The sequence below is a fragment of the Saccostrea echinata genome, unplaced genomic scaffold (assembly GCF_033153115.1).
Source record: "Saccostrea echinata isolate AGI-Se365-2 ecotype Australia unplaced genomic scaffold, CSIRO_AGI_Sech_v1 ptg000017l, whole genome shotgun sequence".
NCBI lineage: Eukaryota > Metazoa > Mollusca > Bivalvia > Ostreida > Ostreidae > Saccostrea > Saccostrea echinata.
The window spans coordinates 5061988-5078005 of NW_026889766.1; the positions used below are offsets into that span (position 1 = coordinate 5061988).

General features: G+C 33.3%; 1 protein-coding gene across 1 annotated transcript; it reads left to right on the top strand.

The window, feature by feature from the left end:
- The first annotated feature begins 1761 nt into the window (after window positions 1–1761).
- On the top strand, window positions 1762–15789 carry LOC133189270 (mitogen-activated protein kinase kinase kinase 3-like). Its single transcript, XM_061324673.1, has 10 exons — window positions 1762–2383; window positions 3752–3805; window positions 3897–3950; window positions 4082–4135; window positions 4266–4316; window positions 5566–5708; window positions 7729–7854; window positions 8242–8371; window positions 14686–14860; window positions 15543–15789. The coding sequence occupies exons 1-10, from the start codon at window positions 1762–1764 to the stop codon at window positions 15787–15789; spliced, it is 1656 nt and encodes a 551-aa protein (XP_061180657.1).
- The last annotated feature ends 229 nt before the right edge of the window (window positions 15790–16018 follow it).

Sequence of the window (16018 nt, forward strand, 5' to 3'; positions counted from 1 at the left end):
TTTCCTCTTGTAATATGAAGATTGATTTGATTTTTTCCCCGTAAAAAATTCAAGTGCTTATTTTCTTTATTCGGAAAGTAAGTTATAAACAAATAAGTCAATTCTGGCTAAAGCCCACCTTTTGAATGGATAGAAAAAAAATATTCGTACAGTATTACGTCTGGGTCACAATGACTTTCGTCAAACACACATTAAATTTCGTGATGTTAAATAGTTTAAATTTGACCAACTTGAAAGCATTATAGAATCAAAAATTATCTTAATCTTAACATTTAATGATAGAAAATAAATTTTTAAAGAATACAATACAAAAGGTGAGTATTACGAACAGTGATCTATCTAAAAAAAAATCTATAAACAATACAAATCTGTGCAGAGGGTATCAAACACGCAACATCGGAATTTCCAGAGTTGGCTCAGTAGCCCAGGAGGTGCAAGCACTCCCACCAACCGGCAAAACCCATCGCTAGTTCCAGGCAGACGGAACATTCAGCAGCCAAATTCAGTATAAAACAATTGGTGGGAAGCACATCAATCAAAACACCTAACATAGGTTATACTTGCTAACAAGGCCACTAAAATTAGGTTATGGAGTGTAATATATGAAGCAGCTTTTAAATTCATTGTTTGAATGTGTGTCAAGAATAAGATATTACAAATTGAATTTAAAAAAAAAAAAGAAAAAAAAACGGGTATACGTAAATATCCTTTTTAAAGAGCTCTTCATTCACCAGACTCAAATACTAATTCCTAATAATGTTTTCTGTTAAAATAGGCTTACAATTAAGTCAGTCACCACCACTTTATATTCTCATCTTTAAATTTAAAAAGCTGCCTAATCGGAACAAGCATATCTAAAACAGATGACAACTATTCAATAAACTAGGAACTTCTTGAAGATTTTAAAGTTATTAAACTCAAACTTTCACATGGTCCACTTATGGACTTTGAAGATTACATGTCTTTGAAAAAAAAATAGCACCATGGTGTTACAATAGATACCTTAATATACAAGCATTCCCACGTAGTACAATTCATATTTCTTTATATCGTGGCCCTATTCCTAGCTGCAGGGACCCACAATAGTGCTCAAGCTCTAATATACAGTTCACCCCAAATATATTAAAAATTAAGTAAAGGAAACTAGCCATGTAAAGACAATCTTTTTTAATCCCAATCCCAAAGTGAAAAAAGTAAATAGAAAAGAATAAATTTCATTATACACAATTAATTTTCAATCTATAAAAACAAATTATTATCAGCCGAGTGGACAGATAACTCAATGTATACGTAATTACTTCAGAATAAGCAATATTTCAATATAATCGATTTTAATTTAACCGATATTTCATTGCAAAGATAATGAAAACTGAGACTGGAGCTTGTGTTTTATTTCAAAATGAGCAATTTTTCAAGATTTAATGATTTCAATGTAAGTGGAATAAGCTGAATTTTTTTTATAAAAATGAACAAGTTCCACCTGACTAGTTATCTTGACCTCAAATATTATGACATGCATTTCTAAAGTAACTAAAGTTGAAAAATATTCGATTTTATGCTGCAGTCAACATTAAGGGGCTCCATCTATTTGCTTATTCTATGATAGCTAAAGTGCGCATTGCGGTCCAATAATATATTGTTACATCTATACATGAGTTTTAACCTATATACTCTTTGATTGTTTCATTGAAAACTGTTTTTCCACATTGTATGACTTTTTTTCTTGTAGATAATTTAAAAATTCCGTACTAAATTCATATCATGGCTACAGCAAACAGTCTATACAGTTCAACAGAAGACACTACAAATGCTAACAGGGCTTGTCGACTTTTACTTGGACCCTGTACAGATCAACTGAGAGATGTTCTTCGCAAAAAAGTTCCCCCATCTATGTTTCCCATTAAAATTATGAAACAAAAGCATAATCTACCCAGATTAACTCCCCAACAAAGAGACTTGATTTTGCCTCAAAGTGGGTCCTACACTGGAAATTATGACGACTTTGATATTTCACTGCTGTACATTATTCTACGACACATTTGTAACATTACACCTCATGAAAATGGTTGGGGTAATGAACCAGATTTAAATGATTCATGCTTAGCTGCAAATATCGAAAGGATACGAATAGCCCGAAACCGCATCATCCATAGAGCAAGACCTGCCCTGACAAACAGCGAATTTAACGATAGCTGGACGTATGTTCAAGTTGCTATTGTAGCAATCGATAGATATCTCTCTAATGGAAATCACTATGAGAGGGAAGTAGATATTTTGAGACACACAACAATGGATCCCGTCCAAGACAAGCATTACAGAGATCAACTGGCCAAACAATATGCTGATGATCAAAATACTAAAGAACGCATTTTTGCACTGGAGGGTACTTTTTTTTCGTTTATAATGAAAAAAAAATACTACTTACAATACAGTAAAAATGATTTATGTGGTTAAAATTGCAAAAAATATTTATTATTTTAAAAATGAACATGTAGATCTAATACTTTTGTGAATAACTGAGAAAACAAGATGTGTTTGTGAAACACTGATGCCCCTATATGGCAGCATATGGCAAAGGTTTAAGATTCTCAAATGCAAATCAAACTTCAAGGTCAAAAGAACATGTTGTTACCCAAAGAAAGGACTTTGGTCAATGGATACCTGTTAAATATGAAAGCCAAAGCACCAACCATTCAAAATTTATGGTAAAGGTTAATGATTTTTGAACGTGGGTCAAACTCCAAGGTCAAGGTCAGAGGTCAAAATTTATGGTACTTAGGGGAAAACCTCGTCATAAAAATACACATGCGAAATATAAAAGCTCTAACACCAACTGTTCAAAAGTTATGTCGAAGGTTTAAATTTTTCAAAAGAAGTTAAATTCCAAGGTCAATGTCAAAAGATCAAATTGTTTGTATCCAAAGGAAGGTTTTGTCGCAAACATACACATATGAAATATGAAAGGCCTAGTACTAATGTTCAAAAGTTATGATCAAGGTTAATTTTTGTTAAATTTTAATAGTGGGTCAAACTCTAAGGTTAAGGTCAAAAGGTCAGAAATACTTATACCCATGGAAAGGTGTTGTCACAATGAACACACATGTTAAAACCCTAGAACCAATTGTTCATGGGTTATGGCAAAGGTTAAAGTTTGATAATTTTTTGCGAAAGTTGGTCAAACTCAAAGGCCAAGGTCAAGAATATATTACCTTGGTCATAACTTTCGAACAGTTGGAGCTAAGGCTTTCATTTGTTCACATGTGTATTCCTTGTGTCAAAACCATTTCTTGGGTACTTTTAATCTTGACTCTTTGACCTTGACCCTGGAATTTGACCTACTTTTGAAAAACTTTAACCTTGGCTATAACTTTGGAACGGTTAATACTAGGGCTTTCATATTCCACATGTGTATTTCTTGTGACAAGACTTTCCCTTGGGTACCAACAGTTTTTGATCTTTTGTCCTTGACCTCAACTTTTGACTTGCTTTTGAAAAACTTAAACCTTCACCATAACTTTTAACAGTAGGTGGTAGGGCTTTCATGTTTCACAGGTATATTCCTTGTGACAAGACATTTCTTTGGGTACCAACTTTTTCTCTTGACCTTGACCTTGGAGTTTGACTTGCATTTGAGAAACTTTCACCTTTGCCATAAGCTGCCATACTGGAGCATCATTGTTTCACAAACACATCTTTTTTTTTTGTTTCGGTCGATGTGCTAAATAACTAGCAATCTACTATCTTATTTTAGAAAACATGGCGAGTCATATTAAGAAATCGGAAAGCAAGATGAGTGACATCGAAGGTGAGTTACTTTTGTAGGTTATTGGTGAAAACCTATTAAGAACGATGGTGAAATATACTTAAAATGACAGAATATTTCCATTTCATTTCAGAAAACATAGCAGGATTATATAAAGAAACATCAGGCAGGATGAGTCACCTAGAAGGTTACTAAGTAGTTGAACATATCTTTAAGATGTCATATACTGGAATAAAGTTACTCTCTTGTGTGTGCATTATTACAAATCCTAAAATAAATATGAAAAAATATCTTAGAAAAAGGCTCATTTCATTTTAGAAAGGATAACAAGTTTTTGTAAGGAAACATCAAACAGGATTAGTCGACTAGAAGGTTAGTTAAACATGTCTTTAAGATGCCATAAACTGAAATAAAATTCCTTTTTTGTGTGTTTATTGGTGAAAACCCTTAAAAATGTGATAGAGTACATCTTAGATGACAAAAGTTTTCCATTTCATTTTAGAGAAAATTGAAGGTCAAAAAGAAACAGCAATCAAATTAAGTCACTTCAAAGGTTAGATTTACACGTTTTTATGATAAATCATTTTTGTATGCTAATTATTGTAACTCTTCCAAGAAGTATAGGAAGAAATATTGAAGAGGACATAAAAATACTCAGTAAATGCAAAAAATATGTCGTCACAGTAAGTCATATAACGTGATCTTTAAAGATAATGATCTGTACACGTACGATCAGAAGCCAATATTTATCCATCTCCCCCAATCAAAAAAAAAAAAAGGAAAGAAAGCATTCAAGCTTAAGAACTAAACAAAAATAAAATGGTGGACAACACATTGCTAAGGTATACCCTAATATATTTTCTGAAAGATTACCTGCCATCTGCTGTAACGAAAACCCAATTCAAGGATTTATTTAATCGTTGTGATCTTGAAGTCGTTGGTATTTCCTCAATATTACAGAAACAATGAGATGCAAACTCAAAAATAAAAAAAAAATCGGGTCAGAAACTCTAAATAAAAATTAAGTTTATTGTGAATTAATTTTAACAGTCACTCCGAGAGTATTATATTAGCAATACTAGACCCTACTAGCAAGTGTAATCTGGTTCCCATTAAAGATTGAAAATGCAATAATTCAATCAAAAACATTGAAGCGGAACGAAATGCAAACTTGGTCTATAACTCATCAAGGTAAAGTGACAGACCAAAGATCAACTCAATATCTGCAAGCGTTTAGAAAAAAATGCGGAAAACCAAGTGGGAAAAACTGCAGCCATACAGAGGGACAGCCAGACAGCTAGACATTAAAATAATCCAAAGTTATTGTGATCATGAATGTTATTGGATATTATACCAGGAGACCAACAGGATATTAAATATTCATAACTTTCATATATTGCATATCGGATATTGCAATTTTTAATATGGTAAACTTGACTGCAACTGGGCATGGTACTTGTTAGCAAGTAATGTTTTCTCCAAATTATTCGACATAGTTACACATTCTCATCTTTATATTGGTACTCTACGAAAAGAAATATTTTTAAAAAATCTTTTCAAAGGTGCATGCGCACTTTATTTTATCGTAAAATTTGACGAAACTCCAAACTCTAGACTGTTTTACAGCACTACATATGAGAGAAGAATATTTTCTTGAGCAACCCAAAGAAGACCAAGGTAAACAAAAAGAAAGGTTAAATCTAGACAAATCACTACTAGATTTATATAGTTAGCGTAATTAATGAGACTCTTCAAGAAAGAGCAAGTACAGTTTAAGATATTTTGGTGTTCTAAACTTAAAGATCATTATGATGTACGGTGGAAGAAGGGAGGATGTCTTGGAAGAAGTGCACATGGCGTAGTTTACCTTTGTTCTAATGAGACCTTCGGGTTCAGGGCAGTAAAAATTGTCAAAATAACCGAAATGGATAACAAAGCTACAGAGGTATGTTGTAACTATATAATGTGCATTTTGTTAACCTTGATTTCGTTTTATTGGGATAGTCGTATTTGTTCCCATTATGAGAATATTCAGAATAAGTCAAAGGCCTTGATAAAATTTTCTTCTGAATAGTAATTGGGGATATATCAATGCATTATTACAACGCACTTTTCAAAAAAAATTCAAAGTGCGTTAAATATGGGACAAGGTAAACGCACTTTGAAACAAGATGTGTTTGTGAAACACTGATGCCCCCGTATGGCAGCTTATGGCGAAGGTTAAAGTTTCTCAAATGCAAGTCAAAACCCAGGCCAAAAGATGAAAAATGTTGGTACCCAAAGAAAGATCTTGTCTCGAGGAATATACCTGTGAAATTTGAAAGCCCTAGTGCAACTGTTCAAAAGTTATGGCGAAGGTTAGAGTTGTTTTAAAAGTAAGTAAAACGTCATGGTCAAGGTCAAAGTTGTTAGTATCCAAAGGAAGATCTTGTCACAAGGAGCCCTAGCTCCAACCATTCAAAAGTTATGGCCAAGGGTAAAGTTTTTCGAAAGTAGGTCAAACTTCTATGTCAAGGTCAAAGGGTCAATGTGGTTGGTATCCAAAGAAAGGACTTGTCACAAGGATTAAATATGTGAAGTATGAAAGCCCTAGCACCAATCATTCAAAAGTTATGGCCAAGGTTAAAGTTTTTCAAAAGTAGGTCAAACTCCTAGGTCAAGGACAAAAGGTCAAAATGGTTGGCATCCAAATAAAGGTCTTGTCACAAGAATAACATATTTGTAGTATGAAAGCCCTAGCTCCAACCATTCAAAAGTTTTGGCCAAGGTTGAAGTTTTGCAAAAGTAGATCAAACTCCAAGGTCAAGGTCAAAAGGTCAAAGTTGTTGGTATCCAAAGGAAGGCCTTGTCACAAAGTCTCATAAAATTTTGCAAAAGTGGGTCAAACTCCAAGGTCAAGGTCAAAAGGTCAAATTTGATGGTACCCAAAGAAAGGTCTTGTCACAAGAATAACATATTTGTAGTATGAAAGCCCTAGCTCCAACCATTCAAAAGTTTTGGCCAAGGGCGAAGTTTTGCAAAAGTAGATCAAACTCCAAGGTCAAGGTCAAAAGGTCAAAGTTGTTGGTATCCAAAGGAAGGCCTTGTCACAAAGTCTCATAAAATTTTGCAAAAGTGGGTCAAACTCCAAGGTCAAGGTCAAAAGGTCAAATTTGATGGTACCCAAAGAAAGGTCTTGTCAAAAGGAATACACATGTGAAATAAGAAAGTCATAGCTCCAACCAATCTAAAGTTATGGGCAAGATTAAAGGTGACAACAAACAGACAGACAAACAGACAGACAGGACAAAAACAATATAACCCCGGGATCTTTCGATCCGGGGGCATAAAAAATATTTCTTTTCAAAGTGCGTTAATATCGACCATATTAACTCACTTTGAAAATATTCTCGCAAATTTTAGGTATGATAAATAATTATTTGAACCTGGTTGGATAACTTTTTGGAGATGACTTCAGGTCAGGATCTAAGATATAGACGTTATAAAGATTTTTACGGGGTGTCTTGTTCCCAAAGGTTTTTGTAAATTTTATAAAAGGGATTATATGGCGTATTATTTGGAGGAATGATTGTTTAATAGAATTATTTCATTGCTTTACTTACCCAGTTTGTAATAAGTTCGGTAAATGTGGGGGTCGATAAATGACTTAAATCATTCAATGTATGAAGGACTTCCTTATACTTTTTACTATATTTAAAATTTTCTTCATTTTTTTTCAAATATGACCCTTAGGCGTACGAGAAATGAGACAAAATTGATCAAAGTTTGTATGCTCATTGAAAATAATTTTCCCGAAAAATAATTCTTTATTTTGAAAACAATTAAAAAGAATAGTATTCTGTACTGTGAATCAAATTAAAGTATGAAGTTCAATTAGCACAAATCTTCTCTTCTCAATGGGTTTTAAAGAATGGTTAGTTTATTCTAAACAAAAAGTATATTTTGCTTTATACATAATTTTTCAGAATGCTAAAAGCGCAGAAAAGGAAATCAATGCGCTGAAAAGCCTAGATCACATTAGAATTGTTAGATATTTTGGTTTCCAAAAACACCAGGATGAAATACGTATATTCATGGAGTATATGTATGGTGTGAGTATTCCCGACATTTGCATTTCGAAGGAATAACATGTACCTATTTTACAGGATAGGTTAATCCCGATCCTGTAATAGTCAAGGTTCTCGATTGTATAATTATGACCTTAATCAAGCTTTACAAAGTAATTGCTGTTACCATCGGTTGGTTTCTCAAGACTCGAAGTGATAATATAGAATCTTTTATCTTCTTCCGGTTCAAAACTGAATGTGCTGTAGTACAACTTTTTTTTTAAAATCTTAATATAAAATTTAAAATTTGAAAGTTGCTTTTTTAAATTTTAAAAAAGGTTGCTGTTATGTTTAACTGTGAAATGTCCTGTTTTTGTCATTAATGTGCTATACAACATCTATACTAATTACTTCAAACATTTTTAAACATAGGGGTCATTAAAGACGTTGATTGATGAATCAAGGGGCTTACTGGAATCTCGAACGCAGAACTTTACTAAACAAATACTAGATGGTCTACATTTCCTTCATAAGAGAGGATATATTCATAGAGACCTTAAAGGTAAGACATTAATAATTTATACTTGCTTTCACGTCAATTTTTAAAAATAAGATTGAATAACTCAAAAATTTGGAAATTTCAATATAAGCCAAATTGTGATACAAGAGTTTGTTCACTTGCACGTACAAAAAAAGTTTCATAATGTAACTAATTAGAAAGGCAGATTAATTGTGCTTTCAAATTCATTTATTATTGAAAGAAAGAAGGCATTGACCTACCATAAAAAATATATAATAAAACAAAAATAGAGAAATGATATTAAAGATATGGAAATAATTGAAATAATTTACTTACAGTAAACGTTTTGATTTCGTTCATGTTTTAAACTGAACGAAAGAAAAAAAAGAAAACAAAATGAATAAATACAAATAAAATTTGATTTCATATCACAATATAAATCTTCTTCTTTATTAAATCGAGTGAGGACATACATTGTTCTCGCATGGTTTGTCGACTGGGCATAGGAAGGTGAACGTTCATGGATGGATATGGTTACTAATTTTTTTTTCTTTGAAATTTGGAATAACTTTTCTTTTTTTAATTTTTACAAAAAAATCCCTATATAGGCTCACATTTATTTAATGTAAATCCTTAATATACTTCATTGTAATTAAAATCCATGTGTGATGAAGAAAAACGTGCATTCTAAATTCCCAATAGAAGGAATTTGTACTTTATGTTTTTTTTTTGTTTTTTTTCGGAATTAGCCCCTTCCGTAGTAAATTGAAAAAGAAATGGAGAAGTTCTGCGACTACATTTAGAAACTTCAATGGGATTCCGAGTCCAGCCATACAATTTCCTATTATATAATTTTGTGTCGTTAACCATCCCTGGAATTGCAGTTGAAAAAGTCTTCCAGGAAAAAATTGGTTGTGTCTTCGAGTTCGAAATTATTTAAGGAAGGAGAAATATAAGTGTATGGGTCGTGGATATCTGCCTGGGTATATCAGGGGTTAGGGCGCCTGACTAGTAAAACAGGGGTCCCATGTTCGACTCCCGATCCTGCCACACATTATCTCTCTTTTTGTATTACAAAAGAAACTATTTTTTTTAATATTCAGTTAACTGGACTGTCATTATAAAATTGTGTTTTGGATGTACATAAAATATTGATGAACAGCAAACGATCTTAGCCATTTTAGGGGGGAAATCAGGATATGATATATATATATATATATATATATATATATATATATATATATATATATATATATATATATATATATATATATATATATATATATATATATATATATATATATATATATATATATATATATGTATTTCGTAAACACCAGACATTTTTTATGAGAAAACGGTTTCGTTTATCGTCCATTTACGCAAATTTATCCAATCATTGCGATATTGTCAATAAAATCTTTTACGAGATCTTTTAGGAAAGTAATTATTTCTGCAGGCTGATTATGCGCTTTAATAATACACTGTACAAATCTCATTGTGTGTTTATAAATAATGATAAATAGTGTGCATTTTTGGTTTTGCTCATTGATATCTGTCAAGCTCATTAGCCATTAATGATTAACTTGAGTATAATGACGTATGTGGTGTCTTACCTGTGTTTTTGAGTCCTAGGAACAGGAAAAATAATTCTACAAGGGAAACTTTGATACCAAGGATTTTGGACATCATTTTCCTGCATCAATAAATTGGACTTTATTTCCTTTTCTGTTGTTATTCAGTTCATAAATGTTTCCTCTAGACTATCAGAAGTCCTCTCTAATTTTTCATACATGTAGTTAAGAGAAAAAGAGTTAGACGTGTGTTTTATGACTTTCATAAATTTCTTGAAAAAAATGTTGACTGATAATTTTTTATGGTTGTTTCGTTAGCTTAATAACTTACGTCAGAAAAACCAAATTTGATATACTACATATCAAACCTCGATGGGAAAAAATCTTAATACTTATAATATTTCGAGGGGTGATAAAAAAGTTCGCGAACTAATTGTATTTCGTCCGTAAAAGAAATCGAAATGAGTGTCAGTGTTTATGTTTTAAGTAGCTCTCTCTGGTTTTAATACACATATGCCAGCCTCCTGCTAATGCACGAAATATGTGGTATAGGCGGTCACGTGACATGCGCCGTAGCGTACTGTTCACGGCAGCCAAAATATTTTCCCGGGTTTATATATCTTTCTTTGTACGCTATTGTTTTAACAAGAATAGTCCATTTGTCACAAATTGCCAAATCTCGACATTGGGATAGATGGATTAGGATATTTTTTCCCAGTATGAACATGGCGATAATAACAAACCAACTCCTTTGTTTTACATAAGTCGTGTATCCAATGTGGATCATTTATGGGCAATTTTTTCTGTATCATATGTGATCTGTCGACAGTCTTAAGTAACTGATATTTTAGGGGATTAAGAATTTATTCATTGTTCCAATATACAACTATTTTTCTAACTTTGACTTGGCGATCTCTCATTACGAATTGCTCTTTTAAGGGCACGTCTCATTCCCAACATACTTTCACTGAGCACCCAGAACTTTACTACATAGGTATTGACTGTTCCTTTGCCAAGCGCCTGGCACTAGAAGTAAAAATCACAGGTCTTTCGGAGGAGACCTTAAAAATCGAGGTCCCGTGTCATGGTAGGCGTTGCCAGGATAAAGAACCCTCACTGCTCAATGGCCCGGTTTACATCGAGTTTAGGTCTAAATTTGAAGCCTTTCATCAGCATACGGGAACGTCTCTATATGAGTGAAAACCTCTCCAATGGGACGTTAAACAACATACATATAATCTACTATTTCAACACCACTGCAGTCCCCATAACCATTGTCTTTTGCCCTCTTTGGGAACGTACTTATAGTGCCATTTTGCGGTTTTTGGGTATCAAGATAATTCGGATGATTAGAGAAATGAAATCAGTACCGAGCACAACTTTTTGTGCGCAATAAATATCTTTTTTCCCCATTGGTGGTTATTGTAGCTCCTTAGTCTTCCATCCAAATTTTTTTTTCAGACCAGCAAGCTACTGATCTGCAGCTATACCATGTAGAGACGGAACTAAAATTCAAATTGAATTATTACAGGTTATTTATGGAGGGTATACGTGTTCAAAAATCCAGACTTGTAAATCCAAAGTTGCAAGTTTGTAAATCCAACCTTGTAATCGTATCAGTTTCATAGTATACATATGTAAGTAGGTAATTCCGACATCCTAGCATGTAGTTCCGAACATACAACTGTGTTGACTTTGAGTTTATACTATGAATGTGTGTATTTTTGATGTTGTAAACTTTGTTTTCCGGAATTTATATTTCCGCGCTCTGAATAAAACACAAAGACAATTGACAAGTCTACAAATGTTTCTAACTTTTTGTTTTCCAAATTAAATTCTTCATTTTTTATTTTTTATTTTAATTCTTACTTCTTGAAGGCGTGGATCTAGAATGGGATCCGGACCCCCACCCCACCCCACCCCTCCACCTGAAATTTACAGACTTATTAAAATGTTTACACTAAACGAACTTAAAGTTACCTTGGACCCCCCTCGAAAACACTGATCTGTGTTAAGTTGACGACTACCCCCACCCCCCAACAAACACACGCGCGCGAAATAGGTTTTTCATGCTTGGGAAAGGAGTTTACTTTTTTTTGCTTGTCAAGAAATTTCTGGGTTGGGTTTTTTTGGACTGGGATGGACCCCCCCCCCCTTGGATACGTGCCTGTTCTTGTTTATATTTTCCTGTTTTATTTTATTTTATTTATTTTATTTTGGCAATTTTGATTCCTTTCGTATTTTGATTCTATCTTAAAATTTCAATTATGTTTCACTTCACCCAACTTAATACTTAATTTTTTGGGGTAATAACCATAAGCAAAATCGAAAGTTTGTTTAAGAAAGTAGAACGTACAGAGTTAAACTAAGAAATCCGAATAAAATTTAAACGAAAAGGGGCGCTACGGCCTTTTATGTACAGGTACACAGAGATCTTGGCGAACAGTCTAGCTACGAAAAAGTTGAAACATTTCCATGGAACATATTTTTTTTTTTCATTTTAAAAACCATATGATATCATTCTTGCGTATTTTCTCTCGTTTTCAGGCCCGTAGGAAGCAATTTCATTGGGTGGGGGGAGGGGGGTGGGGGTGGAGCAGTGGGCACAAAACAAAAATTTCTTGATAAGACCCCCCCCCCCCCAAAAAAAATGAAACATTCCTGTTGATGGGGCACAACGATGAATTAGCCTCATTTCTTTTCTTAGGTATTTACCGACAAAATTATTGAGGGGACACAATCAGAAATTGCTTTTTTTATTGGTATACATATAGTATATACTGGCATCCTCACCCCACTTGCTACATACGGACCTAGGTCGGGGCCATAAAACTTAGATGAGCTCACTTTTGACCCCTGTCTCTCTTTTCTACATATTATTAACTCCTTTGGTGAATGTGAGACTGTGATAAAAAATGAGCCCGTCTAAGTTTTATGGCCTTGGTGCAAGATGTTTCAAATATGATAAATATGACCGCCATTTTTGATTGTCCTCCTACGGTACACAAATATCAGGTATCTTTAAATTGATATTGTCATCACATTTTTTTTTTAAAGTAGGACAGAGAATTTTTTTCACTAACAAATCTCAGGTCCGAAGTAGGAGGGATCGAAAGGTTGGGCTCCCAACTTTTTTGTGTAGAGAATAATCCTTTGCAGCTGATTTAATATGAAAATTCATTTATAGGCTGTATGCCCAACCACCCCCACCGCCATCCTCCTTATTTTGCGGTATCATTAAACTCTGGAAAATTCTTGCGTTGAAAAAAAAAGTTACTGAAAAGTTTAAGATATCCTTAACATTGCTTCCCACGAAGGAGGAGTTTGGGCAATTTATTTATTTTCTTTATCGTCATTGTTTTTGTTTGGAGCCCCCCCCCCCCCCCCCCGATAAACATTGATACGGATTTTCATCTACTGAGTGGTTGTTGTTTTTTTTTAAATATGATATCATTGCAGTTACATTGGTTCTTAATAAACTGGGGCACTGATCACAATAGCCTAGTGGTTGGGCGCTAGCTTTGTAGGCCATTGGAGGGTAAGAGTTCGCTTGTCCTAAGTTCCTAGTACCGGCCGGCAAACTGTGAGACGTTTAACATAAGTGTTGGTAATGACTATTCCTTCGGCATTGAAAGTCAAATTGAATAATTTTTCGGTTGAGACCTTAAAAACCGAAGCCCCTCTAGATCCGCGCAAGCCGTGAATAAGCGGGTAATGATTCGTGTCACATCGTCAACTAAAATAAAATTAAGAGGATAAAAAAAATTGGAACATATAAACAGAAAGTTAGAATTAACATTAAATAACAAATTCAAATTAAAATATTAATATAAGATTGGAAGTTAGAATAAAAAAAAAGAAATAAAATCTAAATCATTTATTTCAGTTGGAAAAAGAAGAAGTTAGAATAAAAAAAAGGGGGGGGGGAAATGTGGCACTTTGCCCCTCCATAATTTCTCATATTCAAAATTCGACAATCATGTAGACTGTACATTTGTAGACTTGTCAATTGTCTTTGTGTTTTATTCAGAGCGCGGAAATATAAATTCCGGAAAACAAAGTTTACAACATCAAAAATACACACATTCATAGTATAAACTCAAAGTCAACACAGTTGTATGTTCGGAACTACATGCTAGGATGTCGGAATTACCTACCTACATATGTAGACTATGAAACTGATACAAGTTTGGATTTACAAACTTACAAGTTTGGATTTACAATCTTACAAGTCTGCATTTTTGAACACGATTACCCTCCATAGTTATTAGAATATATATTTATCTGATTAATGTTTGTCTTATTCAGGATGTTCTCATCAAGCGATTCGAACAAAATTATTGTATGTTTATAACATTGCGTCAGCCAGGTGCGAAGACTAGAAAACCTAGTCAAAGACACCCATATACACCGCTTAACATCATAGGTCATGAACTTACAAACCAGGAATGAGTGAATAAATGATTGAGCGTAGAATTGCACATGGTAAAAAGTAGTAAACAATACCTTAGATGATGAAATACAATCATTATTTTAATGATCATTCTTTATCTTTATTCAAATACCGTACTAACGTATTTGTCATTCAGTGAATCATTGAAAAAAAGGTTAAATAAGAAACACTTCAAATGAACGAAGACATTCAAATAAACTATCATTCATTTTCCTTCTCTCTCTCTCTCTCTCTCTCTCTCTCTCTCTCTCTGCTAAATCATGATTGATTTAAAATTAAATTTTGAATTTAAAATTGAATTTAAATTTCTTTTCATGCATTTTTTAAAGCTGCAAACATTTTACTTGACATTGACAAGAAGAGCATAAAACTGGCTGATTTTGGTGTTTCGAGGTTTATGAACACATTTTCAAGCGGCAAAGTGAAAACTCTTACTGGCACAATTTACTGGATGTCACCTGAAATGATTAAAAAGGATGGATATGGGACAAAAACCGACATCTGGTGAGTACGAGGGTGATAAAAGAGATCGTGGACTGGCGCAAAAAAATTTTTTCTAAATATATATATTCTTTCGTTCTCTGTTTCATTTGGCAATTTTAACGTTTCATTTGGCGATTTTCCAATTTGCATACGAAACTGTATAATTTAGTGAAAGAACACTTTGCTCCACGGCTTCATTTTTTTTTCACCCACAAATTTCAAACATTACAGAAGAAATTATCGAAAAATCATTAAAAACGCTTAAAATACCGTCAATTTTTTAAAACATTATACAAACCTTCTGTGCAGCTTTTGATATTTTTCTTGAAAATTTAATCGAAAATGATATTTTTGTGCAAATTTGTTCAGCTTGTTTAAATCAAGTTACTTGACTTAATTTGGGTTCTGCTGAGTGTACACAACACGGGTATTTGAATAGTTAGTATTTTTTACTTTTAAATTTCGAACGGAGTAAATGGTTAAAAATTGTATGTTAAATTGTCTTATTATAAAATGTGCAAAATTTAAAATTTCTATCTCACATAACATCGATTTTATCGCGCTAGTCCACAAACTTTTTGACCACTCCTTCTTGTATAAGCTCATTTTACTTCAAGGCGAAAGGGGAATCTTTATTAATAAAAAAAAGTTAATTTTTATAGATTTCGGGATTTTAGGCATTTTATATATTATTTTTTTGTAGGAGTTTGGCTTGTGTAATTTTAGAAATGCTTACCACAAGAGCACCTTGGTCTGAATTAGAGAGTCAAGCTGCTATGTTTAAGATAGGCATGGGTGCAGATTTCGATTACGGACTCCCTGAAAAAGTTTCAGAGACCTGCAGAATATTTTTAGATCAGTGTTTCCAAAAAGATCCAGAAGAAAGACCCTCTGCAGAGATTCTGCTGAATCATGCATGGATTAAACACATATCTTACAGCGATACTTGAAAACATATCCTTAAATACAACAAAATTTGCAAAATTCCTTTGCTATGCCCTTCAATTCGACATTAAGATATATCGATGACGTTTTATCATTTTACAATATTCATTTTCGTTCCGACGTTGATTCGATTTACATGTACTAGTATCCCATTGGACTCGAAAAAAAAGACACCCCAGAGTCTGACACATCTATCTCACATTTAGATATTTTACGAGAAAAAGACATAAATGG

What these genes read in the sequence shown, in the direction of transcription:
- LOC133189270 (XM_061324673.1), top strand. Translation starts at nt 1,762, where the DNA reads ATGGCTACAGCAAACAGTCTATACAGTTCAACAGAAGACACTACAAAT. An exon ending in CAGGATTAGTCGACTAGAAG is followed by an intron (nt 4,136 to 4,265) that starts GTTAGTTAAACA and finishes ATTTCATTTTAG; the next exon opens with AGAAAATTGAAGGTCAAAAA. An exon ending in TATTCATAGAGACCTTAAAG is followed by an intron (nt 8,372 to 14,685) that starts GTAAGACATTAA and finishes CATTTTTTAAAG; the next exon opens with CTGCAAACATTTTACTTGAC.